Source organism: Phocoena sinus, chromosome 5 (assembly GCF_008692025.1).
Source record: "Phocoena sinus isolate mPhoSin1 chromosome 5, mPhoSin1.pri, whole genome shotgun sequence".
NCBI classification, from domain to species: domain Eukaryota; kingdom Metazoa; phylum Chordata; class Mammalia; order Artiodactyla; family Phocoenidae; genus Phocoena; species Phocoena sinus.
The window spans coordinates 36,826,884-36,851,431 of NC_045767.1; the positions used below are offsets into that span (position 1 = coordinate 36,826,884).

A 24,548-nucleotide genomic window follows, 5' to 3' on the forward strand; every position below is an offset into this window, starting at 1 on the left:
GTGGTCATAATTACGTGATACCACACCGGACAGAAGGGGCCCTAAAGGTGAAAGCTCTGGTGTAAAGGTGTCATATCCTCACAGCCTTCACAGGTTCATCCTGCAAATGTCTCTTGAGCACCTACTGCAGGAAGGCTCTGTGCCAGGGCCACTGGGTGAACAAAGCTGACGTGGACCCTGACTTTAGAGAATGCACCCCCAGTGAGGGGGCAGACATCGCACAGGAACTCACAATATCCTATGGCAAGTGTGATGGCAGGGAGGCTGGGAGCCCTAGGGACAGACCAGGGAATCTAACCGATCTGACGGGGAGTCGGAGAAGGGCTCCCTGAAGAAGTGACATGTAAGCTGAGACAATAGGAGAACAAGCCAAACTGAGGGGATGGAGGGAACGGTATTTCAGGCCGCAGAAGAGCACGTGCAAAGGCACTGGGGCAGGAGGGACTGGGCCACCTTTGGGGAGCTGAGGGATGTCTGAGGTTGGCTGGAAGGCAGGGAGCAAGGGACATGCCTCCAAACAAGTGGTGAGTGGGCTGGGTCACGTGAGCCTTGTCGGCTACGTCAGGGGGCCTTATGGGCCAGGTTGGCTGGGTCTCAGGGACCAGACTAGGTTGGCCTTTGGGCCAAGTCAGATGGGTCTCATGGGTCAGGCCACGTGAGCACTTCATTGGCCAGGCTGGGTGGTCACCATGGCCAGGTTAAGGATGTTGGACTTTATCCTGAGAGCTATGGGTGGCATTCTGGGGTATTAAGTGGGTTCTTTCATATGGTCAATCTACAAAAGAAGGCAGCTAAGAATTCCTACATCAGAGAGGTTAAATGATATGGACCAGGAGCTGAATCAGGCCCACAACCTGGCCTGTCTGATTCCTGAGTGACTCTTCTCTCCTTTGCAGTTTTGCAACTCTTTGCAGGGAGGTGAGCTGACTGTGAAAATTACTAAAAGGAGGGAGAGGTATAATCAGGTAGCATGTGGTACCCTGCGGGCACTGGCAAGTTTTACTTCTGTACATAAAGAAAACATAAATTAATTACTCTACTAGTCTTGCTAAAATAAAACAAAAAGCCACGTTCCCGTAGTTTGCTACAGTAAAGTAGGCGTAAGCATGCCAGTCTATCTTTCTAAGACTTGTCATACTTAGTGATGATTTATCACACTTTCACCTTGATAAAGGACCATGGAATTGACTCACCCTCTGTAGCACGTACGGAAATCCTCTTTCCAGTGACAGGAGCTGTATGGTGCCTACACTTGTCAATTTCCTTCTCAAGATCTACTTCCAATAGAACACTGCCCCCAAATCATTGTTTTGGTATTTCTCCCAAACCTAGTTTCTTCTACTCTTTGGAAACTTACTGTTTCCCACCTGTGATAGGCAAAATAATGGCTCCCCAAGATGTCCATGTTCTAATCCCTGAAACCTCTGAATGTGCCACACAGTCAGAGATCTTGTGGATGTGATGAAAGGACTAAGTGAAAAGCAAGGATCCTGAGATGAGATTATCCAGGGTTATCTAGGTGGGTCCCACATAATTATAAGGGTCCTCGTAAATGAAAGAGAGAGGCAGGCGGTCAGAGTGAAAGGAGATGTAGGATGGAAGCAGAGGCAGGAAGAGTATGGCTGTGGCCTGGAGATGGAGGAAGAGGCCACAAGCCAAGCAATGCAGGCACCTCTAGAAGCTGGAGAAGGCAAGGGCATGAATTCTTCCCTGGAGCCTCCAGAAGGAACCAGCCCTGCCGATACCTTCATGTCAGCCCACTAAAACCCATTTTGGACTTCTGACCTCCAGAAACGTAAGGTAATAACTTTCGTTGTTTTTAAGTTGTTTTTAAGTTTAAGTTGTGGTAGTTTGTTCTATCAGCAATAACACACCATCTTCAGGATGCCAATGTTTCAGCTGATTGATATATTCACTGATGCATTGATTCACCCATTCATTTACTCATCACTGTTGCCTGATTGCCTGTAATGTGTCATCCCCAGCTGGATTCTGCAGAACACACCGCAGCCCTCCCAGCAAGGACTCCACGCCCCCGCCTTCCTCTTGTCCACCAAATCACTTCTCCCCACCTGAAGGTTACAGCCCTGGGCCTGTAACCCAGGCCCCCAGCTGTGTGACCTTGAACAAAATACTTTAACCTTTCAGTGCTGTGCAGTGAAGAACTGACCTTGCTGAAAGAGAGGCCTGGCCTTGGTCCACGGTTCTTGGGAAGTGACTTCTAAGTTCTTGGAATGTCCTGCCTGATAAGAGGGTCTCTATTTACCTGGAACCTTGGGCAGCTTCAGACAATCTATGACAGTGATGCGATTTAGGGTGGGGCCCTTGGGCCACGTGGCATCAGCTCCACCTCTAGAGGGGCTGGGGCTTAAGGTCAGCCACGTTGGTGGTCAACCACATCTATGTGACTGAGCCCCAATAAGAACTGTGGACACTAAGGCTTGGGTGAGCTTCCCTGGATGGCAATGCTCAGTGTGTCATGCCACACATTGTTCCCAGGAGAAGTTAGCACTGTCCATGACTCCACCAGGACAGGATAACTGGGAGCTTTGTGTTTAGAACTTTAGACTCTGCCCATGTGCCTCTTCTCTTGGCTGACTTAAATCTGTATCCTTTTGCTGTAATAAACCATAACCGTGAGCAGAACAGTTTTCAGTATGAGTCCTTCTAGAGAACTGAAGAAACTGAGGGTGGTCTTGGGGACCTCTGGACTTGCATTTGGTATCAGAAGCAAGGGTGGTCTACTCCCAAACACTTCATGAGTGCTTATCATTATTATTCCTGTCTTCTTTGAGGACAGAGCTTCACTTTTTCTCTTATTTTCCTCAGCCCTAACTTCCCATGAGACTCTGAAGCTGAGACGGCTGACCTTGGCAGGGCTGTTATCACCCTACTCCCCCAGGAGCCCTTCAGGAGAAACAGTAGGGGGAGGACAGTCAGAAATGAACAAATAAACAAGCAGGTCTCCGGGGCGCCCTGTGATGCAACAGTGGCAAACTCAGCTCTGTGCCTGTCATTATCAGGAAGACTCTGGGCTCATTTCAGGAATCTCTCTACAAAGCACCGAGACGTGTCATTTAGTGGCATCCATCTCAGTCAAAATGAGAATTCGCTGCTTGTTTAGAGGCCAAGAGACAGTGGGAATTTAGAAAAATGCACTTTTCTCTGCAGCCTGAGAACCGTTAGGTGGTGATCAAATTTATCTCACAGCCGCCGTGCCTATAATATCATGATCAGTGCTCAAAGAAAGGGGGGAATTATGCCTCTGTGTGACCAGGTCTGGGAAGGAGCCAGCCAGACTGCAAGGCAGGTTACCTCATGAGTGTATTCTGTGCAGACACACCTGCTTAGACAGTGAGTGATACTAACCAGGACCATGATAACAGATTTAAGTGTTCACTGTGGGCCTCACACTCTTCTATATGCTTTGCATGTGTGAACTTATTCAAACCTCTGAATAGCCATATGAAGACCCAGATAGTGACCATCCCCATTTTAAGAGGAGATCCAGATACTGACCATCAAAACAGACCCCAACCCCAGGCCTCCTCACCATCCTCACCCGCACCATCCCGGCCCAGGCCCCCAGCATCTCTTGCCTGGACCACTGCAATGCCTCCCCAGGCCTCCCTGCTTCCACTTTTGCCCCCTACAGTCCATCCGCCATACAGAATCCAGAGGGATCCTTGGGAACATAAGGCAAGTCATTTCCCTACTCAAAACATGCCGGCAATTTCCCATCTCCCTCAGAAGTCAATGCAAACGTCTTCGGATGGACTGCAAGGCCCTACAAGACTCTGACCTTAGCCTGTACCTGTCTCCCCTTCCCCCAGAGCTGCCACACTGGCCTCCTTGCTGCTGTGGCTGCTGGAACCCCACATGTGCTGCTGTCTCTCCAGCTCCACAAAAATAAGCACTTTATCTGTTTGGTTCACTGCTGAGGCCCCGGTGCTGGGACTGTGGGTTGCACTAAAGCAGTGCTCGATAATATTCATTGAATGAACGAACCAACAGGCTCGCAAGCTTACAGCTGGTCGGCGAGGAAGCCACACTCTCCGCCAGGCCCCGGGTCCAGAGTCATGCTCACCACCCCTGGGCTCAAGGCTTCCTGATCAACACGCTCAGCAATGGGGCAGAAGGGAAGGTGTTAACCGAGCACCTGCCACGTGAGGCCCTCAGCCCTGCCCTCCTGCGCCACCATAATGGTCAACAGGCTCTCTGTCTCCATCTCGCAGATAAGGAAATGGGCTTGGAGCAGTTAAGGCTCTTGCCCAAGGTCGCCCACCCAGGAATGTTGGGCGCCCACCCGGGAATGTCCTCGCCAAGCATTCCAATCTTCCAATTGGCTTCTTTCCACCACACCAGAGGATTTCAACCTCCACCTTTTGGAAATATCAGATAAAGCAGTTTCCAATACCCAAGGCAACGATTTCCACAATTAAGGGATGTAAGATAAACCAAAGTTATCTGGTACCGGAGGGGCCTGTTGTGCAATGACGACGTGAATCATAGGAAACAGCTCTGCACTGCCTCTGGGAGAGAAGCTGGCACAGGCCTCGGGCCATTTCCTTCAGAAGGACCTGCACAGATGCACAGAACTGCTGGCCCCTCTTCACCTTGCCACTGACCCCTCCTCATGCAGGGCATTTCCAAGTGCCTGCTTCCAAGACAGAGACTCCAGCAGCTATCAGCCCTCACTCACACCTGCTGGGCTCTCCTGATGCTAGAAACAAGGGTGTCTTTACTTCCTCGGCCCAAACTTCAGTGGGCTGGCAACGGTAAGCCAAGTGTACAATATCCTAAGGACGTTGCTGCGGCATGAGGCTGTGGTCACATCAGCATCATCAAATCTTTACTGAAAATGATGTATTCACTGCCACCCACTGAGACTGGCCCGGCACTTCCACATGTATTTCCTCCCTGTAGCAGTGCTCAGTGTTTTATCCTTGCTTTGTGGAGGACGAAAGTGGCATTTAGTCGACCAAGACTTTAGATTCTAACTGCAGCTCAAAAGAGGAAGTGTCAGCCTGCTGGACACACTGTCCCCTGCTGGACAAGAGCTCAGGTGGGCGCGTCATGAATGGCACCTGCCCGTGAGTCTTAAGTCCATTGGACTCTCACCCCATCCCCCCAAGGCAGCGGTCCTCAGACGCTGCTATGCATCAGAGGAAATTGAGGTACAAGTTAGATAACCTGCTGCCGACCACACAGCTGGTCAATGGCTGGGCTGGGACTGGACCCCAGGCCATCTGAGTCCAGAGCCTGTCCTCACTGCGGTATTCACAGCCCACGCTCAGCAGCATGGGTCACGGCGAGGACATCAGCACTGAGGTTAGAGAGACTTACTTTAGATCCCATCTCTCTGCTTGTTGGCTGTAGGACTTGAGCAGGATGGTTGGGCCAGCACAGAGAGATTATGTAACCAATTCAAGGTCACACAGCATGTTAGTACCCAGAAGGGGACTGGAATTCAGTGTGCTCACTCCCAGCCCAGGGATTTGAGTCCTGACTCCTCCCAGGCATGGTGGTGTTCCTTTCCTGCCTGGGAGCCTGGGGCTTTGACAAGTTGAATCCCACCCTGCACTTTTCTCAAGAAAATCCTTCCTGGCTCCTTATCTGTGAAGGAAGGAAAATGCAGTTTCTGCCTCACAGGATTCTCATGAGGATAAAATGATCAAATACTCAGAAAGCACTTACAACAGTGGCTGGCTCTGAACAAGACTTGCTCCGGTATCAGTTTCCTGGTTAGCCAAGACTAGAGAAGTCTATTCTCTCACAGCTATAGAGGCCAGAAATCAGAAATCAAGGTGTCAGCTACCTCTGGAGGCTCTGGGGGGATCCTTCCTGCCCCATCCGGCTTCTGGAGGCCCCAGGTGTTCCTTGGCTTGTGGCCACATCACTCCAGTCTCTGCCTGTCTTCACACGGCCACCTACCTGTGTGTCTGTCTCCACAATGACTTTCTCATAAGGACACCAGTCATTAGATTTAGGGCCCATGCTAATCCAGAATGACCTCTTCTTAACTAATCACATCTGCAAAGCCCCCCTATTTCCACATAAGTTCACATTCTGAGGTTCCTGGTGGACATGAAATTTGAGGTACACTATTATGGACTGAATTATGTCCCTCCAAAATTCATATGCTAAAGCCCTAACCCCAATGTGACTATATCTGGAGATAGGGCCTTTAAGGAGATAATGAAGCTTAAGAAAGGTCACAGGGTGAGGTCCTAACCTGATAGGACTGGTGTCCTTGTAAGAGGAAGAGACACCTAGCTCTCTCTCTGCCATGCGAGGACACAGTGAGAAGGCAGCCATCTCCAAGCCAGGAAGAGAGGCCTCACTAGAACCCAACCTAGATGATACCCTGATCTTGGACTTCCAGCCTCCAGAGCAGTGAGAAAATAAATGTCTGTGTTTAAGGCACAGGCTGGGGTACTTTGATATGGCAGCTCTGAAAACTCACAGACACCATTGAACCCTGCACAGTCGCCATCATGACGAGGGGCTGCACTCCCTGTCCTTCCTTATGTCCTGTCTGGGCTGCCCCCTGACTCCTGGTCCACTTGGAGCTCACCTCCTGATTCAAAGCCCATCTCATGCATCACCTCCAGTGGATGGCCGTCCTTGACCTCACCTTCACCCCTACGTCTCTCAACCCTCCTCTTTGCACCCGTCAGCAGGGATGTTGTAAGGGCAGCCAATTTGGACTGGGCATGTCCCAGGTGCAAGCTGCTGTCCAAGGGCCTCACGGGCATTTGGTGTTCACACCACCACCATGAAGATGGGCATCACTGGCCCCATTTCACAGATGGGCAAACTGAGAACTAGAGAGGTCAAGTAATGTTCTGGAGGCCACACAGCGAGGAGGGAGGAGAGCCAGGACGCAGACACAAGCACTCTGGGTCCAGGTGAACCTTCTCCAGGGTGCTCCCCACCACGGTGGCACTTGTGACCTTCCTTCTTGACCGGGGCCACATTCCACCTTCCCAGCAGCTCTGTGTCCTGCCCGGGGCAAGGAACTCTGCCTGTCTTGGTCACTGCCACATCCCGGGAGGCCCTCTGGCTTTGGAGGGCTCGGGTGCTCTCTTCTTGTTATCTCAAAGCCAGCCATCATTCCAGAGCTGCACGAAGTTGCCCAGGGAGAAAGAGGTGGCACCAGCACTGGAACTCAGGTCTCCGTTTCAAGCCCAACCCACCTTCCTCATCACCGCTCTACACTCATGACGCCCACAAATGCTGGCCTATTTGCATCCTGGGTGAGCTGACTTCCAAAGACTTTTGTCTCTAGGGACATTTGGAGGTGAGGGTCCCGAGCACCTCAGAAATGGAAGGGGCCTCAGATGTGACCTGGGCCAACCTCCCTCCCTGGTTTCTGCCAAAGAGGGTCTCGGGGTCCCCAGCCCGGGAGGTCGTGAGGTTCTCACACATGCCCAGATCCTGAGGTTTTCCTGCCAGTCCCACTTGGAAACCACATACCTGGCAGAGCGCGGCCACGGCCTTGGTGGCTCTGACATTCTCCTCTTCCTCCAGGTCACTCCGACTCAGCCTTTGCCTCTCCAGGACCTCGTGAAAACCCTGTGAGTAAAACAGGAGCTGAATCTGGAAGGAAAATGCTGATGTTCTTCCCAGAAAAACCTCAACGGACCCCGCCTCTCAGGTTGGAAGGATGTTCACCCCGACTTATACACAAGGAAACTGAGGCACAGGGATGGATGTGACCTACATGGCTTGTGAGTTGTGGCTGAGGCCGGGACCGGTGAATCCGACCTCCAGGAAAACCACAGACTGTGATTCTGTCTGTGTACCCAGCAGGAGAAGGTGCGACCAGCACCCCTGTCACCCTTCTCTCCTGGCCACCCAGACATCATTTTCTGATTTCAGTTGCTGGGGACCACCATCCAGGCCCTGGGAGGCCCACCCAGCGGAGCCCGAGGCCAAGCAGGGCCACTGGAGGTCAGTGTGGTCAGTGGCCGGCCAGACTCCGCTCTGACCAATGGACCTCAAGGAGCCCAGCAGAGTGACAGGGAGGCGTGCGCCAGGTGCCCCAGACACGGTCAGAAGGCACCGCAAGGTGAAACCACAGAGGGTGGACTCCTCTTAGGGGGCAGCTGTAGGGGAAGAGGCCCCATGGGGAAATGAGTAAGCTCAGTCTTGAAGAACAAGGCGGGATCCCTGGAAGGAAGGTGGGGGGCCAACACAGTCCCAGCTCAAGGAGCTACAGCAACAGAGACCAGGCAGTTAGAACCCTCTGGCCTCGGTGGGGGTAGAGTGGGAGGGGAGCTGAGAGGGAGGGGCTGCACATGGTGCCAAAGTCTGTGCTTATCCATCAGTTCCTTGTTCATTCAATCCCTTCTTTGTTGTTCGTTCATTCAATTATTTGTTCTTTTGTATCCATCATCCATCCATCCATCCATTCGTTCACGTGTTCATTCATTCTTTCCTTCATTCGTTTGACTTTTCTTTCATTTGTCGGTTCTTCATTCATTTCTTTGTTCATTCAGTTACGTGTTCCTTTGTTCTCCCATCCATCATTCATCGATTCATTTGTTCATTCAGTTATTCCCTCATTCCTTCACGCATGCATGCGTGCATGCGCTCAACCCTTCCCTCCTTGGTCCCATGTTTCCTGAGCACCAGGTCCTGGCTGTGCTGAAGTCCTGGGTTGCAGAGCTGACGCTGTCACCGTCTCCACACTCAGGACTTGCACTGAGCAATGTATGTCAGAGAGGAGGGCCTAGAAATCTCAGAGTAACAAACTGCTGTATAATTGTATCTTTTCACTCTCACTTCAAACGGATCTTCTTAAAGACAGAAACAGCCCCCCACCCCACGGTATGACAAACCCCAGAAACCCCAGGCGTGGGCCCTGGGAGGAGGCTCTGTGGGTGGGAAAAGGCACTGGACCAGGGAACCAGGGACGTGAAGACCTCTCCTCTGTTCTGGCCGCTGGCTTCTCACTCGGGTGTAGCTGCCGCCACCATGCCGCCCCCCAAGGAGGGCATGTGTCTGGGCTCTGGCCTGAGCCTGGACCCAGCTACGGTCCTGCCATCCCCTCGGCAGAGCTGAGACAAGCAAATGCTAGCAAAGAGAGAAGGACCCAGAGAAACAGTCAGGCCATGGCTGCCCCTTACTGGTCTGGCTGAGTCTTAACAACCCGGCAAGGTGGGTGCTATGATTCCCATTGCACCAATGAGGAAGCCAGAGGGTTAGCAAGGTCACTCAGACTCAGTGGCAGAGTCAGCATCAAACCCAGGTCCTGCTGCCTTAGCACCCAAATGCTTACCAACCCTGGGGGACGGCCACTGACAAGCAGCCCTGCCTATCCCCACCCCCCCTCCACCCACAGGGAAACACTGAGGCAGAGTCCTGCTCTCTCTCTGCGAACTGCAAGCCCTGGTCCTTCCAGCCTGTGCTGGCGCCGGCTCACTTGCTATCCCTCAAGCAGGGTGACACCTTGCTTCCTGCCCTCCAGCCGGTCTCCTTGTCTTTTTTCCAGTCAAGACCACGAGCGTTGGCTACCTTGGCCACCTCGCTGGTCCTGCCTGCTCAGCCCCCCATGCAGGGTCCTCCCCTGACTTGCCACCTGACCCAGCGAGGGGACCCATCCCTGTGTGACAGCCCACCTTACATGCAGGACACGCCTGTCCCCTCTGGGGACATCGCACACCGGTCTGCATCGCAGGTTGGGCCCTTGCCCTGCGCCATCTGTGTGAAGCCCTCTCCACGGCCCCTCCCACCGTCTTTGCATCGTCCCAGTGAGGGTGGTGCTGCTCGAGCCACCGGCTTACAGACCAGGAAGCTAGGGATGCAGAGTCCAAGGGAGCTGGCTAAGGTCACTGGGCTGACAGGTGGGAGGCGAGGAGAGACCTCCCGTCTGGCAGATGCCAAGGCCTCTGGCTACCCAAGCGCAGTAGCAGGGGGCCGAGTCCCCTCCTGCCACCCTGATCAACCCGCGTGGCTCCCTGGGACGGCTGTGCCCACAGACGTGGGAGCGAGTCAGGAGCAGGTCACCTGGAGGAACTCCTCGGGGTCGGCGGTCTGCGGTGCCGTGGCCAGGAAGCTCCTCTGTTCCTTTTGCTGGGCCAGCGTGAGCCTTGCCATCCCCTCTGCCTGGTGAACCAGTGAGGCTTTGACCAGGTCTCTGCCTCGCTGGACAAACTCTGAAATTGAAATAAAACAAGGTTGCTCCCCCGGCGAAACCTCCACTGGCTGCTTCTGCCAGCACGTGGAGGGTCAGAAACTCTGGGGCAAGTCCCCTTTTTATTCTGGTTTTATCATTCAGGGCCCTCCCCCTGGGGTCCAGGACTCAGAGCAACATAAGAGGTTTCATGTAATTGCTGTGCAGGGCGGCCCGCCAACCTGACCAAGAAGTAAACAAAGGGGTATTTTCCCGGAGAAAAGAGTGTGAGGGAGGGGTAGGCGGCAGAGGGAGGGACAGGTGACACAGGGTACAGAGAGCCTGAGTCTTCAGGAAGATAGTGACACGTCAGACTGGAGTCGAGATTCAAAAACTGCCAGGGTGAGTTATTAGATCAGCAGAAGAGAAGCAGGGTGAACCCAAGGGCAAGATGCCCTGTGGCAGGGGAAGGTGAACTTGGGGAGAGAGGGGCGGGGCCTAAAACCACCCTTCAGCCCACCTGCGTCATTCGGCCCCAGCAGTGTGCCAAGTACACGGCCAGGAACTGGGGTCTACCAGTGAGCAGGACCCAGCCCAGCTCTCAAGATGTTCATGGAATGCAGGAGGAGAAGAAATTATGCTGCATGAGGGCCGGGGCGGTGGCGGGACGGGGGGGGGGGGGTGGGAGGAAGAGGGGGCACGCGCAGCGTGGGACCCCAGAGAAGGCTCCAGGGAGTAGAGCCAAGGACGAGGTTGGTCAGATTCTGTCCACTTGGGTTTTGGAGGAGATGCTGAGCAAAGAAGCTGTTGAAGTGAGGGCCTGGCGACGAGGAGTCTGCAGTCCTTGGACGCGTTGGTTTCAGCACCTCACACCATCCCCACCGCCACACACACACGTCATACCTCCTTCTGTACTTGCCCTAATGCAGGCACACTTCCTTAGGTTTGACCTGAGAGTCTGTTTAGCCTCTAGCACCAAAGAAAAGAGTGTGGCCAGGTGGCCAGGAGAGACCGGTGTCCTCCCTCTGCCTAGGGTCCTCCCTCCACCCCTGACTGTCTCCTTGTCTCCCCCATCTTGTCCAAGTTCAACAGAGCCCCACCTAGGGGGCTGCTTCACCATCCCATCCCAGCCACTCGCTTCCCACTGATAAAGCCCAGACCACTGTGTGTGGTGACCCCCAAGGCCAGATGCATTCAGATTCTACATGGTCCAAAGTTCTAGCCAACAGAAAGTTTTCCACGTGGTCACCTCCTGCAGGTGAAACACCTGGGTTTCCTCTTGAGGGTCCCACCAGCGGTGTGACCTGGACTAATTCCCAGATGCTCTTGATGTCTTGAGCCCTGATCTGCCCATCTCCCAGGGTCGGCCCGGGAGCAGTAGCACGTGTGGGAAACAGCCACGCTGGGTTCCCTCTCCTGCCCCATGTGACTGACCCCTGTTCACGCTCACCCACCTGCAGCTGAGCCAGGCCCCGTGCCACATGCAGGGCTTCTGGGCGTTCCCGCCTCCCTCGCCCTCTGCATGTTCCGGGTGCTTCTCTGGCAGCCTGAATCACTGATGGCGATGTGCAACAGGCAATCCCGGAGGCTGTATGACCTACAGAGGTCATACACCCTAGGAGGTGACCTGGGAGGGCAGCCTGTGCTAGCCTCACGGGAGCTGCTCCCGACGCCTATGAGTGCCGCCACCAACCCTGGCCCACACGGCCTGCAGCACACACGGGGTGCCGGGCGCCCGGGCCTGGCCCACTCGCTCACCCCTGCCGAAGCGCTCCGCCTCCTCCCAGAAGGCCTTGTGCTGCTGGGTCAGCAACTCCTCCCTCTGCCGCCCCGACAGCTTCCCCTCGACGGTCAGCAGCTCCAGGCTGTGGGAGATGGCGGCCAGGTGGCATCTGGTCTCCTCCCGTATCTGCAGCTTCAGGAACTCAATTGTTTTGGCCACGTGTGCCCGCCCCATTGTCCTCTCCAGGGTGTCCTAAGAAGAGAAACACAGGCGACAAGGGGCTGGAACGCCCTGGGTCAGTACTTGGCCACGAGGGTCTGTAAACAGTCACGGGCTTGGTCCTGGGGCCCCACCTCCGTATGAGCAGAGCACAGGCCAAACCGCTCTCACGAGCTTCTTGTGTGTGTGCCTCAGATGGGGACAAAATGGTCCCACACGGGGACATGGTGAGGCTGACGCCATATAACACAAGGAAAGGGCTGGGTACTCGGTGAGTCGGCCACGCTTCTGGGGAGGGATTAATAAATGCACACGACCAAAGAGGGAAGTCCCCCTTTCCCATTGTCATCCCTCCCCAGTCCACGGGGCCTCGGGCCTCCACAGCCCAGGAGGAGAGACATTAGAGAAACAATAAAGGTCGCAGGACTTTTGGCTTTCGAGCCTCCGGGAACCTGAGTGCTGGGGATTAAAGAGATTTGCCGGGTAAGCCTGACCTGGAGGGGCCCCAGCCGTCAGACTTTAGAAGAGGCCTGCCTGCCCTACCACGCTGTCCTTCACTTAGGACGCGGCTCTCGGACAGGACGCCTCCCCCATGGAGGACACGTCCACCAGAGGCAGGGACGGACCCTGCAGGTCTGCGTCTCCTGTGCTCGCGTCTCAGAGAGCAGCCGCTCCAGGAACCTTGTAGAATGAGAGCACATGCACCACGTTAAAGCTGCACGCCCTGTGCCTCAGAAGGACACCTTTCCCACCTAGGGGTGGGCCCCCCGGACCCCCGGCACGGCGGCCTGAGTTCGCCTCCGCCCTTCTTCCCCACCACGCCGGCACCCTTGCCTCCTTCACACCCCTCTGCTCTGTCTCCTTCCAGCTGGCCCAGAGCCACAGCCAGCTCAGGCCCAGGTCACTTAGCCCAGGGCCGTCCCTGCTCTGCCAGCCTCCCACCTGCCCGCTCCGCTCCACCCCACCCCGCCCCGCACGGCTGGCAGGGGGCCTTTCTGAGGTGCAAACGTGGCTCTGCCATCCTGGGGCCCAAACCCTGCAGTCACTGCCTTCAAACCAAGTCTAAACTCCTGGGCACGGTGCACGAGGCCCTTCAGGACCGAGCCTGGCTGAGTCTCCAGCCTCGTCCCACACACCTCCTTGCTCCTGGCTGCCCGGCACACCCGGCCTTTGCACACATGGGCCTCCACCTGGAACACCCTCCCGGCCTCCTCTCACTTCCCTGCCTGGCCAGGTCCTGCTCGTCCTTACGCGCTGTGTGGCACCTTCCCTGAGCCCCTCCACCTCCACGGCCCCCTCCTCCCGTCTCTGCTTCTCCTGTACCTCTGTCTAAGCATAGGGACAGTCCCAGGCTGGACTGAGAGCCCTTGAGACAGCGGCCATACCTGCAACACCCAGTAGCCAGCCCTGGGGCTCGCTGTTTGCTGAACTGCATTGGTCTGTGTTTGAGCAACGTGTGAACAGGGCAAGGACAAGGATCCCCCAGTTATGGACAAGAGCACTGAGGTTAATTCTGGAACGCCACCCAAATAGCCCAGGGACAGCGGCTCTGAACCTTCCTCTCCGCCAACTATATGAGCCCGACGGCCGTCAGCGGGCCCATGACCGCTAGAGGGCGCAAGAGGATAAGCGCTCGGTGCAGGTGTGGACGGCAAGGGATCCAGCGAGGCTCAGGGCGTGGGGGACAGCGCCCAGTGCCCAGAGCAGCCACCTCTAAGGCATCACGGTCAGGCCACCCGGCTGGAGAGTGACACCTCAGCCTCTGGATTTATATTCAAGGAAAGACGGGAGGAGTAAAGGGACTTGCGTGGGAGGCGAGGGGGCCACTTCTGGCTCTGAGAGCTGTAGCCAGTCCTCAGATGTGCCCGGGCTCAAACTTGGCTCCAGACCTGCACGACCTTGGGCACAGTGTCCTCACCTACGCCTGACTTACAGAGTGGATGTGAGCATTAAATAAGTTAAAATAGGTAAAGCACTTAAAATAGCAACCAGAAGACAGTAGGTGCTCATGAATGCAAGCTGTCGTCATAATTATGTACAGCAGGTCCCCACATCCCTCCTACCATCCTCTTTCTCTCGAGCATCCCTAGAAGCTGATTCTGATGACCTCTGGGGCCCTTTCCAGGGCTCTTCCAGTTCTGATATTCAGCAACTCCATGCGACACATTCCGACTGCCCAGGCCAGAGTTCTCAGATGTCTCCAGCCTGAGAATTTGAATTCTTCTGGAGTTTATCAACAACATACTCTGACGTACAGGCAGAGCCAACCCGTCCCTCTCTGTACAAACGCAGACTGCAGCTCTTTCCACACATCATTACGATGACGTGTTTACGTCTATTTTGTTTGCTGACGCTTGGCCTGCCATTGTCTAATCCGTATCACATACTGAGCGCTTCCCTGGGGCCAGGCTCCGTTCTAAAGGTCTTACATGTCGTCCACTTTCTAACACTCTCAGAGCTGATGCTATTCAGGCTCCCATTTTACAGATGATGAAACTGAGTCACAGAGGTTAAGTAACCTGTTCAACGTCATACAGCTAATAAAAGGCAACTGTGGGATGAGCTCAGGTCTCTAGCTCCAGCCTGCAACACTGTTCCTGTAACAGGATGTGGCACACAGCAGGTGCTCATGAAATGATGACAGAAGGCAAGGCCTACAGATAACCTGGAGAAAATTATTTCCCTTCTTCCTATGTGGAAGTGACCGGCTAAAACTCGGGCCAGAGTCAGCTAAGGATACGTTTTTCTTCTACATCGATATCCTGCTGATGGAGCAATAATTAAATACAAAGAATAAAAGGAAAAAGATCTTTCTCGCTGATAAGCATTCATATCGGCAGCCTTATCAAATCAAAATCCAATCCAAAGGGCCTTGGACGGCAAACCAGGAAGCCTGGGGCACAGGCTGAGCGATATCATTAGGCAACATGGCAGTCCTAGGTGAGTCGCTTAGCTGGCTCCTCTGCTCTTCGGGAATGAAGTATCTGTGTGTCTATCTTTCAGCAGTGCGGAGGAGGGAAAGGAAACTTTGCTTGTACGTGACAAGCAAAAGCAAAAGCAAAGAAAGTTCTCAAACAGCTGTGTGCACCTGGGAATTTGTTAAAAATGCAGATCCTGATTCGGGAGTGGGGACGAGATTCTGCATTTCTAACCAGCTCTCAGGTGACGCCGATGCTGCCGGTCTGCGGACCACACTCTGAGAAGCAGAGCAGTTTGTACAGAAGCAGCAGGGACCGCTCCACTCAGCAGCGCCTTCTCCTCACGTCTGAGGAGCTGGGTCTCTGAGCTGAGGGCAGGGCGGCTGCTGCAGGTTTCTGAGTCAGGAGTGCCCCGGGCAGGTGCACAGGTCTGAAATGTAATTCATGAGTTCTCAAGGTCAGAGGAAGGGGAAATGGGTGGGTAGGTGCCCTGGCCTTTGCACACAGCAGGGCTAGCCCAAAACCTCCACAACAAAACCCGACAGTGACCGAGCATTTCCCCGGGCCCTGCCTGCAGCAACTCCTGGGACCACCTTTTTTAAGTACAGTAACTGAAGCTCAGATGGGTTAAGTAACCTCTTCGAGATCACACAGCTTCAAGTGGCTAAGCTTAGATTCAAAGTCGGATTTGGATTTGTGGATTCCTCTGCGCCAGTGGTTTGCATTCCTAGCTATACATCAGAATTGTTTGGGGAGTTTTAAAAACAGCAGTGCCAAGTCCTCCACTTCAGACCAATCAGATTGGATCTCTGTGCAAGAGGCCCGTGACATGGGCATTATTTTAAGCCCCCTAGGTGGTACATGGGGCCGTCCAGGAGAGCTAACCAAAGCTCTGTCCACACCAGTGAGCATCAACTGTGACTACTCACTGTGGTCACCTGGAACCTTAAAAAATCCAGACTGGGCTTCCCCGGTGGCGCAGTGGTTGAGAGTCCGCCTGCCGATGCAGGAGACACGGGTTCGTGCCCCGGTCCGGGAAGATCCCACATGCCGCGGAGCGGCTGGGCCGGTGAGCCATGGCCGCTGGGCCTGCGCGTCCGGAGCCTGTGCTCCGCAATGGGAGAGGCCACAACAGTGAGAGGCCCGCGTACCGCAAAAAAAAAAAAAAAAAAATCCAGACTAAGAATCTTTGGGGTGGGGACCCATCTTGGACCCAAGCATCAGTACTATTTAAACCTCCTCAGATAACTTAAACGTGCAGCCAGGATTGAGAACCACCAGTGCCCTACGCTGTAGTGACGCGGGGCGGGCCAGTCTCTCCACTAAAGGAATGGTTAGATGGATGGACGGACAGATAAATGACTGATGGATAGATGGATGGATGGATAGATGATGGACTGATGGATGGATACACTGCTTTTCTCTGGCCTCTATATCCCTTTCTACAATCTGCAAGTGTTGAACTTAATGACCCCTACGGTGCTCCAAGCTTCCGGATTCCACGTCTCTAGTTTGAATATCACGTTCCCTCCCTGCCCCCTCCAGCGTTACCAGAGCCTGCAAATCCTGAGAATCACGCAATAGCCCTTCAGCTGCAATCATTCTTTCTGTCAGAGTCATCATGAGCTGTCGGGCTTTGGAGCTGGAACACTTAAATTGGTCCACCAGAAAGTGCTGGATGTTTTCCATCTGTTTCCAGAAAGCTTCCATCTGTGAAATGAGAATGAGATGCAAGAGGTGGGGGGAGAAAACTTATTTAAGAAAGTTTTAAAGCTGTCCAGCTCAGGCTTGGGCATTACTATTCACCCCTTATCACAAACTGAGATTAGAACAATTCTACAAGTTGGAAAAAGTTATCTTGGCAACAATCACATTCTCCAGAGGTTCCTCTTTGTAGGTGCCAGTCAGTTTGGAGGTGGCTTTTCAGCAAACACCAATGAGCTGCTGATAAGAAAGGCAAGCACCATGAATCTCTCAAACAGCTGAAAGACTGCCCGGCAGTGGGGTAGGGAGTGGGGCGGGCGCATGAAATTGGACAATGCGCTCCTGGAAGCTTCCAGATCTTTAAAGGGGATTAAACGCATCCTGGAAATAAAAGCATGAATGGCCATTTAATTATTGATTATTGTCCTAAAAGTATAAAAGAACAATATGACAGAGATGACGACGACCATAAAAACATTTTGCCTTCAAATCTTTTTCCTTTCTCCACCATCTTATCAGGAGCAGAGTAGGGAATCGCCAAGTGGTTTAGAATGTTGGGGGCTAAATTTTTGTCACTGCAGCCTTCCAGACTCTAAGAACAAAGATGCCCATAGTCATAGCAACTTTTCTTTACGGCATGCAGGTTACAAGCCAGGCTCCGTGCTTCACGCATTTTATTTCTAGATAAAATATGTATCGGAGGTACAGGGAACAGGCTCAGGAAATTAGGTCACTCGTCAAGGGTCACAGAGGCAACAAGCAGCAGAGGCATATTTGATTCAGGTCCCTTCGAGTCCCACAGCTGTGATTTTCTCCATCTTGGTTCCACCTCTCAGATGTTGAGATGGATGTTGCTTGCTGGGCAGGGTCAGGAGAAAACCCACACCTGCACGAACCAGCACCTCTTCGTAAGTTTGCTGTCCTGTCTCAAGGGCCTCGTGGCAGCTCAGCAAACCCTTGATCTGCCCTGGCCACCTCCTCCCTCACGTTCACACCCTGCTCTCGCCCCCTCTCGCCCCATCAGACGACTTCCTTTCCAACTGCTATCAGAGAATGTGGACAATCATCCGTGAATTACTGCACATCCGGAACCAGAGCTCTACATCCAAGCAGCTTCGCCTCTTCTCTTCCCATCGCAGAGAACGAGGATGCCCACGGCATCCATGACCTGACTTCCTCCTGCTTCTTCAAGGTCCATACTCAATCCTCTGCCTGAAAGGTACAGACACGGACAAGATATTCCACGGCTTCGGGGAGTCCATGCACCACCAGAATCCGGGCTGAGTGCCCTCCCTTAGCCATCTCATCCCGAGAATATCCTCGCTCTCCATGTGATCCTACCTGAGCTTAGTGGGGACTCTCCATCCCCAGGCATCTCCAACTCAGGATGTCAAGCCACACTCACCATCTTCCCTCCCAACTTGTTCTCCTTCTGGGATCCTTATTTCCGTAGACCTGATCCTCTTCCCACCACCACCTCCTTAGACACCACCCTATCGGCTCTCCCACTTTTTCTTACCTCTCCATCCCTACTGCAATTGCCTTCATGAAATTCCTACTGGATTAGCCCCAAAGCCCCTAACAACCCTCCACACAGCAGCCTGGGCAGTTCTTCTAAAACACGGCCAAGCCACCCTCTGCTGCTTCAGTGACTCCCATCTCCTTGGCATGAGACGAAAATCCTCAGGGAAGACCTCTGGCTTTATCCTGCTCAGCCTGCTTCCTAGCCCTGGCTCCCTTCTCTGCCCACCCACTGGACAGCATCCATCCACACTTCTCTCCAAAAGCTTCTTGATGACCCTTTCTTCTACAAAGACCTTCAAAACCCCGGGGTAAAATGAATCGTTCTCCCCACTGTACCTCAGTCTTCCCATACTTCTATCTATCATGGCACTTGTAACCCACAAAGTCCTCATCCGTTCACCTGTCAGTCCCCCCCACCAGACAGGCCTGGGCATCTCCCTGGCAGGGCCAGGCCTAAGTTCATTTTGAATTCCCAGAGTCCAACACAACACCTGCGTGCCAAGAAAATATTTGTTTAATTTGTAATATATGAACAGCAGGTAGTAGAACCTCAAAGCAAAAAGGAGAGTTTGAGGGAAGCCATCCTCTCTAGAATTTAAAACATGCTTTTATGAGTGATGCCTGGAGTTTGAGAAGTTAGCAGCTGGCATCTGCTCTAAGCCACAGGGCGGTAATGACACATAGGGTTACAGTGATCTTTGCTTTGAATGATAAAAAGATCAATGTAAAATTTAAACAAGGAGAATTCATTAAGAGGAAAAAAAGACTCCCTCAGTAAATCTTGGCCCCTTAATTATACCTTCTCTATCACTAACTTCAGAAACTGGATCCCTGGCTCCAGAGCAGAACGCAACAGGGAATTCTAGTATTAAACATGCTTCTAGGTACCATCTCTTTAATCTCGCCAAATGAACTGTCCCAGAAACCACGCTTTTTATATGGGAAAGAAAATCCATCACATACATTAGCTATTAGATGCTCAGAATATTCTCTCTCTTTCTTTTCTACATCTGCCAGGGTGATGTATTCAGAGTCACCAGCACCCAACATCTCCGTATTTGACAGTCTGACCTGAAGTCTCTTTTCTAATTCCTCCAAATCCTGGAGAGAAAAAGAAAAAGGTAAATACAGAAAAAACCGAATGTATCTTAAATTCTAGAGAAGAAATGCTTTTATTTTCACCCCATTATCATAAAATATTTCTTAACCATAATTAAATGCTTTGGGTGTTGTCCTACTGAAGGATTGATGATAAAAATCATCAAAGGGCCTCGGGGAATAATGGATTACGTATTTTCTTCTATAGTTTTTCCCTCATCCCCCCAAAATAGGCCATATTTTAAAAACAATGAAATAGTATCTTCCTATCTTTTTGAAGTCCGGGAACATGTCATGACATCTGGGGTGTGGGATGGAATGTCTCCTCCCCACTCCTCTGGTTTCCATGGGGAAGGATTACTTAGTACACCCCAGGGAGGAAGCGATATGTATTTGACTGGCGGTTCCAAAGCAGGAAGTGAGCACAGCCCCTAGCTTGCCCAACCTCTTCCTCTTTGGGATGGACCATTCAGGGGAGGCCACTGCTCTGGTGTGGCCTCAGCCCAGAGTGAGCTGGGCAGCAAAGGTCCCTCTTCTGTGTGGGGAGGCCTGAGGTGGCCCAGCTTTGCCAGCAAGCAACTTAGGTAAGCAATTTAGCTAATCCTGGGATTCAGTGTTAGGAAGCAAGCCATGATCGCTGTGCACCTAAGCTATGTCTTCCAAGCTGGCCCCTTTCAGTGATGAAGCTGACATTTCTCTGTCTCCCCAACGCTTTCTCTTAATGAACTCAGAACTTAGAAGGAAAAGGGGAACCCTATGTATGGAGTCCTTCAAACCCCAACCTGGAGTGTGGAGGGTTTGTTTTCTGTTCTGTTCTGTTTTCTGGGCTGTTCTGTTTTCTCTAGACCTATGTTCACTGACATGTAATCAACACTGGTGTGGGTCCAAATCCATTATTGATTATCCAAGCGGAAGCCATATGTGACTTCTAATTCTCACAGCGTCCTACAAGAGAGAAATGAGGGTTCTTTTCCAGGGAAGAAATCGTATCTATGGGAAGTTGAGATATTTCGTCCAAAGTCTCCCAGGAAGTGGTGTGCTAGGCTAGGCCCCTTAGGCTCACTGACTCCAGAGCCCCACTCTTCTAACTGCACGCACTACGCTGCTTCTCTCCAAAGCAGCTGCCATTTCTGGGCACTTCTCATCTTCATCGAGAAGTTCTGAGGCTGTTGTCAATATTATAGGAAAGTATGTATTTAAAGCCCTTGGCCAGACTACATCCACTGAACAGTGGCCACTGACATAATTAAGATGCTCTGGAAGTGGTAGAGGTGGGATTGGATCCCAGGCCTGCAGATACCAAAGCTCTTACTCTTTCCATATGACATTCATTACTAGTACAATTACAAGTATCACCACCATCATCATTCTTTTTGTCATTGGAGAGTCATTTAAACTCGTTGAGCCTCAACTTCCTCACCTATAAACAAAAAGAATGACGGTCACTCACAGGGCTGTTGTGAAGATTAAATAATGTGCGTAAAGCACTCTGTGCATTGCCTGACGATGAGGATCACAGTAGTGGTGGTACTGAGGACGATGACAATGACGTTAACAAAAATGAAGACGTACTGCCTTCTCCCTGGGATGGAGTGATGAATCCTCCCCCTTGGAATCCAGAAGAGTGAGGAAGAAGCACTCCCTCCTCCCAATCCCCCAAATCTCATGGCTGCAGTGATAAGGATGATAATGACGACTATCGTGGTGACTAATGAGGTGACTGATAAGGTGATAATGATGACTAATGGTGGTGACGGAAGGAATGAGGATTAGGACAATGATATGGTAATGAAGATGAAAGTTGTGATGGCAGAAGTGAGGACGATGGTGGAGGTGGTGATGGTCACGGTAACGAAGATGAGGACGATGGTGGCAATGGGAGGAGTAAGAATGATGGCAACAATGATGGTGGCGATGATGAAATGTTGGTAGTGGCGGCGGTATTGAGGAGGATGGTGATGGTGGTGGTAATGATAACGGTGGTGATGGTCATCATAAGAATGATTATGACAATGATGACAATAATAAAGATGGTGGTGGCAATGGCGATGGCGATGACAATGATAGTGGTGGTGGTGACTGTGTTGGTAATAAAACAATAATAATGGCAATGATATTGATGATGATGATTGTGGTGGTGGGAATGGGAATGATGGCAGCGATCATACAATCAGGGTTTGGTTGTTAGGTTGCTAGGAGCTTCATACAAATTTTCTTCTTTCTGTAACCCTGCAGGATGGGAATTATTATCCCATTGCACAAAGGAACAACCTAGGATTCTGAGAGTTTGTGAAAGACAGGACCAGGATATCAATCTCCACCACTCTGACTCCAGGGTAGCCCTGACTCATTTTGCTGCACATAAAACAATACAAAGCTTGTATAAAAGACTGAAACGAGAAGAATGCAAAGTAGTAGGAAGAGTTATAACCAATAAGCAAATTATATATTTTAAAATACCCCACACTTGTACAGAAAATAGAATCAATAGTGGTTCTCTTTAAGTAGTGGTATGACCAACATTCTTTTTTTCTACTTCTAATATTTTTCCACATTTTAATAATACACAGTTTTATGTTTATAGCTATACTTTTATATACCATATTGTATTGAAAAGTATATATTGTAATAAACTATTTTTATACATAAAAATACTTTACTATAATGTGTTTTATATATCATAATAAACTATTTTTAAGTTATTTTGAAATATAGGTTGAAGACTTACATTTTCTTGTTTTGAGAGAATCTTCTGGTATAATTCATCATCAGTCTTCTTTTTAGGAAGAAGGTCAAGGAGGCACATTTTAAAAATCTGAATAAACATCTATTGCCAAAAAGGGAAACATAACAAAGAGAAAGGTTTCAACAATGGTATTTCTCTTCCCTCCTTTTTCTCCTACCTCCTTCTTCTCCTACCTCCTTCTTTCTCTCTCCCCCAACTGCCCACATACTTTTTGCTCTAGGAAAAGACCTCAGATTAAAAGTCATGACAATGGCCTGTAATGGACTGCATTTTCATGAAGCCTCTAAAGAAAAATGCTTCATTTCTTCTGCACATATCTACGAGGAGCCCACTCTGTGGGAAGCCCCCACTTTCCCCATTTCCATGAGTCAAGAAAACAGACGAGGCGAAGGGGGGTTGCTTCTTTGTGGAAAGAATCAGAGATGGTTGTATGGAAATGGGATGCGTAAAGTCATCTACTCCAACCCCCTGTCTCAATGGATGGACATGTCCTCTAAACCCAAGAAGGGTCCTCCATAGGCAGGGACACCCTGGCAAGTCCAAGGGTGCTGTGCCCACAATTGGTTTAATCATTCACCTATTGCTGGACATCTAAGTATTTCCAGTTTGGGGCTATTACAAATAAAGCTGTTATGGACATTCACATACAGGTTTTTGACTGAACATATGTGTTTCTCAGATGAATGTCCAAGGCTACAACTGCTGGGTCTCCTGGTAATTGTATATTTCGTTTTATGAGAAATCGCCTGTCTTCCAGAGTGGCATTTTATATTCCCACAAGCAATGTATGAGTGATCCAGTTTCATTACAACCCCACAAGCATTTGGTGGCGTTGTTATTTTTATTTTTGTCATTCTGATAGGTGTGTAGTCATATCTCATGTGGTTTTTTTTTTTTTTTTTTAACATCTTTATTGGGGTATAATTGCTTTACAATGGTGTGTTAGTTTCTGCTTTATAACAAAGTGAATCAGCTATACATACACACATGTTCCCATATGTCTTCCCTCTTGCGTCTCCCTCCCTCCCACTCTCCCCATCCCACCCTTCCAGGCTGTCACAAAGCACCGAGCTAATATCCCTGTGCCTTGCGGCTGCTTCCCCCCAGCTATCTACCTTACTACGTTTGTTAGTGTGTATATGTCCATGACTCTCTCTCGCCCTGTCAAAACTCACCCCTCCCCCTCCCCATACCCTCAAGTCCGTTCTCCAGTAGGTCTGCGTCTTTATTCCTATCTTACCCCTAGGTTCTTCATGACATTTTTTTCCCTTAAATTCCATATATATGTGTTAGCATACGGTATTTGTCTTTTTCTTTCTGACTTACTTCACTCTGTATGACAGACTCTAGATCTATCCATCTCATTACAAATAGCTCAATTTCATTTCTTTTTAAGGCTGAGTAATATTCCATTGTGTATATGTGCCACATCTTCTTTATCCATTCATCCGATGATGGGCGCTTAGGTTGTTTCCATGTCCTGGCTGTTGTAAATAGAGCTGCAATGAACATTTTGGTACATGACTCTTTTTGAATTTTGGTTTTCTCAGGGTATATGCCAAGTAGTGGGATTGCTGGGTCATATGGTAATTCTATTTGTAGTTTTTTAAGGAACCTCCATACTGTTCTCCACAGTGGCTGAACCAATTCACATTCCCACCAGCAGTGCAAGAGTGTCCCCTTTTCTCCACACCCTCTCCAGCATTTATTGTTTCTAGATTTTTTGATGATGGCCATTCTGACTGGTGTGAGATGATATCTCATTGTAGTTTTGATTTGCATTTCTCTAATGATTAATGATGTTGAGCATTCTTTCATGTGTTTGTTGGCATTCTGTATATCTTCTTTGGAGAAATGTCTATTTAGGTCTTCTGCCCATTTTTGGATGGGGTTGTTTGTTTTTTTGTTATTGAGCTGCATGAGCTGCTTGTAAATCTTGGAGATTAATCCTTTGTCAGTTGCTTCATTTGCAAATGTTTTCTCCCATTCTGAGGGTTGTCTTTTGGTCTTGGTTATGGTTTCCTTTGCTGTGCAAAAGCTTTGAAGTTTCATTAGGTCCCATTTGTTTATTTTTGTTTTTATTTCCATTACTCTAGGAGGTGGGTCAGAAAGGATCTTGCTGTGATTTATGTCATAGAGTGTTCTTCCTATGTTTTCTTCTAAGAGTTTGATAGTTTCTGGCCTTACATTTAGGTCTTTAATCCATTTTGAGCTTATTTTTGTGTATGGTGTTAGGGAGTGATCTAATCTCATACTTTTACATGTACCTGTCCAGTTTTCCCAGCACCATTTATTGAAGAGGCTGTCCTTTCTCCACTGTACATTCCTGCCTCCTTTATCAAAGATAAGGTGTTCATATGTGCGTGGGTTTATCTCTGGGCTTTCTATCCTGTTCCACTGATCTATCTTTCTGTTTTTGTGCCAGTACCACACTGTCTTGATTACTGTTGCTTTGTAATATAGTCTGAAGTCAGGGAGCCTTATTCCTCCAGCTCC

At 50.7% G+C, this 24,548-nt stretch overlaps 1 protein-coding gene across 7 annotated transcripts in view; it reads right to left on the minus strand.

The window, feature by feature from the left end:
• The window catches only part of EVC (EvC ciliary complex subunit 1), a 90,944-nt gene that overhangs the window by 33,146 nt on the left and 33,250 nt on the right, over positions 1–24,548 (minus strand). For 6 of the 7 annotated variants that reach the window (XM_032632633.1, XM_032632638.1, XM_032632636.1 and 3 more), the window contains 6 exons: positions 22,035–22,133; positions 19,172–19,309; positions 16,532–16,690; positions 11,879–12,095; positions 10,015–10,163; positions 7,480–7,578 (listed from right to left, as the gene is read on the minus strand). In XM_032632633.1, coding sequence (XP_032488524.1) covers positions 7,480–7,578; positions 10,015–10,163; positions 11,879–12,095; positions 16,532–16,690; positions 19,172–19,309; positions 22,035–22,133 — 861 coding nt within the window. The remainder of the gene's footprint in view (positions 1–7,479; positions 7,579–10,014; positions 10,164–11,878; positions 12,096–16,531; positions 16,691–19,171; positions 19,310–22,034; positions 22,134–24,548) is intronic. The other variant, XM_032632637.1, reaches the window with a different exon arrangement.